The sequence below is a fragment of the Symphalangus syndactylus genome, chromosome 2 (genome assembly GCF_028878055.3).
Source record: "Symphalangus syndactylus isolate Jambi chromosome 2, NHGRI_mSymSyn1-v2.1_pri, whole genome shotgun sequence".
Classification (NCBI taxonomy): domain Eukaryota; kingdom Metazoa; phylum Chordata; class Mammalia; order Primates; family Hylobatidae; genus Symphalangus; species Symphalangus syndactylus.
In genome coordinates, this window is record NC_072424.2 from 137147478 (window position 1) to 137153477 (window position 6000).

The window sequence follows — 6000 nt, forward strand, 5'->3', positions numbered from 1 at the left end:
ACCTGTAATCGAAGCACTTTGGGAGGCCGAGGTGGGCGGATTACTTGAGATCAGGAATTCAAGACCAGCCTGGCCAACATGGTGAAATCCATCTCTACTAAAAAGAAATGAAAAATGAACAAATGAAAAATTCACTATGTCTTAGGAATGACATAGTGGCTGGCTATGTCATTCCAAAATTCTGTTAGAAATCTAGTTTTGTTTTTTTTTTTTGCCACTAATACAATAATAATGAGTACGAGCACGAGCTGGAATAATTGAGGAAAAGTTTTCTCTCCAGCCCCTGCCATAGCCACAACTTTACAGAGAAAAAATGTAAATGGTGGAACATATATCAGCAGTAATATTTGTTCTGTGTCCTAATAAAAACCACATTGTTTTTATCATGGTAGGAGATTGAAACAAAGAATAACTCGAGTGCTTTGAGCTACCAACACTTCCAAATGTGATTTCTATTCAGCTGGCTTTTCACTCACCCATCTACACAGCAAACTTGTTTTTTATTTTTAAACTTGCATAACTTTAAATTTTTCAGTGTATACATTGTTAAAACTTTACCTCAGCTGGTCTACATTTTGTTATTGGTCAAAAATATATTTTGAGTGTTTTTTGTTTTTCTTTTTCTTGTTAGCAGTGATCATTTAAAAACTATCAAAACAAAGTCCCTCCTTCGACCACAACCCTAGCAATTTCTGTGTATATGCTTCTCCCAACAGGCACGGTCTGTCTCTCTCTGTCTCTCTCTCTCTGCTCTTTTCTTTCTCTTCCATCACTGTCCTTTTCCTCCCCTGCTTCAGAATTCCTAGGAGAGGCTGCATAACCATTGTCATATCCCAGGATTGGGAGAAACAAGTTTGTCCTACTGTGCAGCCATGGCTCAGGACCATGGACAGCGTCTCATGCCACAGGCCCGCCCCCTCCTAGTTATGCATGAAAATAAGTTCTTCTATTTGTATAGACCTTCCTGCCTTTCATAATAACTTCATGATGTATTCTCCAACTATCATAGTTTTCATCATCCCTTTTTTTTAGAACTAAGGAATAGAAAGGTCTACTCGAAACTGCCTATAGTGTTAATGCTGTAGTTCCAACTTACTGGACATTCATTAAGTATTTAGCATACTTTGATCTTGCTGAATTCTTACAACCTTTATGAGATTGGTGCCGTTATCACCATTGTCAGACATGAAAAGCATAGCACACACAGTTTAAGTAATATGCTCAATTCAAATGGTCTCCAAAGCTTGTGCAAACTCCTAAACCAGTTGTGACTTTCTGTACCTAGTCACGGACTCAATCAATTCCTTCATGCAGATACATTCTACAGCATTGGAGACAGTTGGGGAAGAGGTGAAGACCATTGCCAATTTGTGGATTCACACCTTGATGGAAGAACAGGGCCTCAGTCCTATGTAGAAGCCCTCCCTACTATTCAAGGTAATACAAACAAATGCCTGATATATTACCCTGGGAGGTGGGAGAGAAGGATTAATAGAGGGGAAAAATCCACAGTAGGTCTGCCTTTGCCTTGTCATTTGAAGATGGATGTTGGGAGCACTTAAGGTCATAAAAATAAAACAAAATAAAGAATCAACAAAATACTTCCATTATGTATGGGTGAGGGGGTGAGTCTCAAGGAGGTGGGGAATGGCATGAACAAAGGTACAGAGAAGGCAAAGTTAAACACACATGCAGACCCACCGTGATATGTTTCAGGAGGTAACGTATAAGCTGTTTGATTGTGGCATTATAAGGTGAAGACAAATACGCTAATCTCAAAGGTTAACAACTTAATGTTACTAACTCTCTCAGCCTCCAAATGAATAAACAGAACAACTGAGTACAGTCTAGCACCCTTTTGATTATGCACTCAGCTCTGAGTGATCAGGCATTTTCCAGACATGAGATGTTCTGATTTCCTAAATTTTTAGATTGGAAAAAATGCTGTAGGTAGCTACATGAATTACCCTTTTTCAAAAAATAAAATCTAGTAAAATACAGAAAACAGTAAAATAAGCATATTGGTCAAGGTTCTCTCATCCAAAGAATCAATAGGATCTATCTATCTATCTATCTATCTATCTATCTATCTATCTATCTACCCATCCATCTATCTGTCTCTCTCTGTCATCTATCTATATCTATCTACTCATCTATCTACCTATCTATCCATCTATGTATGTATGTATGTATCCATCTGTCTCTCTATCCATCTATCTACCCATCTATCTGTCCATCCATCCATCTATCCATTTATGCATCCATCTATCTATTGTCTATCTATCATCTATCCATCCATCCATCCATCTGTGTATCTATCTATTATTAATCTATCTACCCATCTACTTATATATGTATGTATCTATCCACCCATCTATCTATTCATCTATCTATCCATACTGTCTATCCTTATATTTATAACTGTCCATCCGTCTATCAATCCATCTATTCATCTGTTTGTCTATCTCTCTATCCATCATCTATCTATCCATCCATCTATCTATCCATCTATCCATGCATCTATTTATCCAACCATCCATCCATCCACCCACATCTATCTATCTATCGATCTATCTATCTATCTATCTATCTATCTATCTATCTATCCATTTATTTATCTAGGTATCCATCCATCTGTCCATCCATCTATCTATCCATCTGTCTATGTATGTATGTATGTATGTATGTATCCATCCATTATCTATCTATTCACATCTATCTATCTATCTATCTATCTATCTATCTATCTATCTATCTATCTATCTATCCATCCATCCATCCATCCATCTATCCATGCATTTATCCATCTATCTGTCCTATCTATCTATCTATCTATCTATCTATCTATCTATCTATCATCTATCTATCTATCTATAGTTTTATTTTAAAGCACTATCTCACACAATTGTGGAAACTGGCAAGTCCAAAATCTGCAGGGTAGGTTGTCAGGTTGGAGACTCAGGGAAGAGCTGATGTTGCAGTTCAAATCCAAAGGCCACTTGCAGGCAGAATTACCTCTGGTTAGGGGAACCTCAGTCTTTTCTATTCAGGCCTTTGAATGATTAGACAAGGCCCACCCACATTATGGAGGGTCACCTGCTTTACTCAGTCTGGTGATTTAAATGTTAATCTTGGCCAGGCACTGTGGCTCACACCTGTAATCCCAGCACCTTGGGAGGCTGAGATGGGAGGATTGCTTGAGCCCAGGAGTTTGAGACCAGCCTAGGCAACATAGTGAGACCCCATCTCTACAAAAAATAAAAAAATTATCCAGGTGTGGTGGTGCATGCCTGTAGTCCCAGCTACCCAGGAGGCTGAGATGGGAAGACTGCTTGAGCTGGAGAGGTCTAGGCTGCAGTGACCTAGAGGTGACCTAGTGATCTAGAGGTCTAGGCTGCCTTTTGGTCAAAGAGCCATTTGGTCTGTCCTATAAGCTTGTCTTGGTTTTGTGGCCCCACTGCAAGAGGACAACAGCCTGGGCAACAGAGCAAGATCCTGTCTCTGAAATAAAGAAAAAGAAATAAAATAATAAATGTTAATCTCATCTAAGAAATAGTTTACGAAAACATTTAATGTTGGATCAGATATGTAGCCTAGTCCAGTCGACACATAAAATTAACTATTACAACAAATCTACAAACTATATCACCTTTCTTCATTTTTTCTGGGTCTTACAGTCCCCCAGGGTTACTAGTGCCTGCATTATCCATATTCCATGGTGTCCCTGTGACTGTGGTCATGGGACTGGCCCTGAACAGAGCTGCTGGGTATTCAGCACACTCACTGGTGGAAGGACAGGCAGCTATTTATTTGGCAAAAGTAAACAGAATGTGAGAGCAGTTACTGAGTTTCCAGAAAAATTTTGAGAAGGTTGGAGCATCCCTCCTACTTCAAGGGAGAAATGGTCAGAAATGCTACAGGATTTCTTTGAGAGATTTCCTTGAAAGGTCTAAAAATCTACCCCAGAGTCCAAGAATTAAGCCTTGGAGGATAGAGGTAAGTTGGGGGCCCTGAGCTCTGTGAGGATGGGGCAGGAATCTGGCTCAATGTCATCCATCCAGGTCAGGGCCTGCCTGGTAGTGAGTGCTGACTAGCAACTGGCTAAAATTATCCTCTTCTGTGGGGACAGAGATCACGCCATCCTAGCTGTGTCACACATGTGTGGGGACTGGACGATCTCTACAGATCTGTTTGGGATAAAGAAATACTTTACACTTAGTCACTGGGTTCCTAGGGAGGAGGCCTGAGCTGGTCCCCAGCTCCAGCATGGCCCCCGAGTTACAGCTGGGCTTTCCCAAAAGGCATAAGAGACAGGTGGGAAAGACCCCACCCCAGGCTGGAATTGGGGCTGGGCCCGAGGTTCTGGCCCTTCCCCAGGGCTACGGCAACTCCACACAAAAATGGTTCAGTTTATTTGAAAGTAGCATTTTGTCACAAGAACAACTTACCAGAGGCCTTCTGTCTGAAGGAGGCTGTAAGGATGAGTTCTACCTGTTGGTTCAGGGGCCTCTGATGCTTTCCCCCTCTCCTGTTGCCCTTCCAGGCTACCATCGCCAGTATCGTCAGGAGCCCGTCAGCTTTGGGAACATTGGCTTTGGAACCCCCTACTACTATGTGGGCTGGTACGAGTGTGGGGTCTCCATCCCTGGAAAGTGGTAATCACAGGACCGTCATGCTGCAAGCTTGCTCTGCCCAGCCCCACCAACTAAGTCGCACTAGGGGCTGTGAGCAAAGACAGACAGCGTGCTCAGCCCCACTGCCCTAGGTGCCAGGAAGGTCACAGATGGACACTGGCCATTCTGGTCATCTCAGTCTGGAACTCAGTCCCACTTCTTGGCCTGGACAATGAACAGGATTCAGTTTTGCTGTTAACTTTGCTTCTCCGCTTTTTTTTTTGTTTGTTTGTAATAGCACATCCCAGAGACATCAGAAACCAGCAGCTGATTCAGTGTGATTTCTAGACTTTTTAGGCATGAAATTCGGACACTTCAGTATTTCCAGGAACAGCATATGCATGCTGTTCTTGCTTCATGGAATGCTGCATGCTTTCTGTTTTTCTCATTTTGGATTTCTCCAAAACTAACTGAATTTAAGCTTCAGGTCCCTTTGTATGCAGTAGAATGGAATTATTAAAAACACCGCCAAAGAAAATAAATATATCCTGCTTGAGGTTTACTTTATGGACTTACCCACTGCTAGACTAAATGTATCAAATCTTATTTGTAAATTCTCAATTTTGATATATATATGTATATATGCATATACATATCCACACTTGTCTGCAAGAATATTGATTAAAATTGCTAAATTTGTACTTGTTCACCAGATAAATGTGTGTGGGACTTTTTGGGCAAAAGTGTTGTGTATTAACATCTTTTAGAAGCATCCAGGGATACATACTATGCATACTCTAGCAACGGTGGAAGGTATGCATTCTTTCTGTGGGTGCTGCGGGGCTCTGAAATGATGAGGAGGATGAGATACCATCAGTATCAGTACTAGAACTGGCCACACCATTGACCACTGCACACCAAATGCTTTCCACCTGAGGCGATGATCTTTCCACATCCACGGGGAAAATCTATTTGTTGCCACCATGGAGGCATATCCAGTATGTTCCAGATGGATAAAGATTTTAGATCCTAAATGATTTAAAAGTCTTGTTTTTAAGAATTCCCTTTGTCTTTCCTTCTTAGCTCAGCATCTGCTCATTGAAATAGAAGCATCTTACCTCTCTTGACTGTAGCACAAGAGGGTTTATTTAAAAACATTTCATTCTGATTATTATTATTATTATTTATTTTTTTTTTTTTGAGACAGAGTTTCACTCTTGTTGCCCAGGCTGGTGTGCAAAGGCATGATCTTGGCTCACCACAACCTCCGCCTCCTGGGTTCAAGCGATTCTCCTGCCTCAGCCTCCGGAGTAGCTGGGATTACAGGCATGCACTACCACACCCAGCTAATTTTGTATTTTTAGTAGACGCGGGGTTTCTCCATGTT

General features: G+C 41.2%; 1 protein-coding gene across 1 annotated transcript in view; it reads left to right on the top strand.

Moving 5' to 3' along the window:
* Nucleotides 1-5327, top strand: part of FNDC1 (fibronectin type III domain containing 1) — a 101939-nt gene extending 96612 nt beyond the window's left edge. The window contains exons 22-23 of the mRNA XM_055268595.2: nt 1315-1437; nt 4544-5327. Of these exons, the coding sequence (XP_055124570.2) occupies nt 1315-1437; nt 4544-4659 (239 nt within the window). The 3' untranslated portion in view covers nt 4660-5327. The remainder of the gene's footprint in view (nt 1-1314; nt 1438-4543) is intronic.
* Nucleotides 5328-6000: the final 673 nt, after the last annotated feature.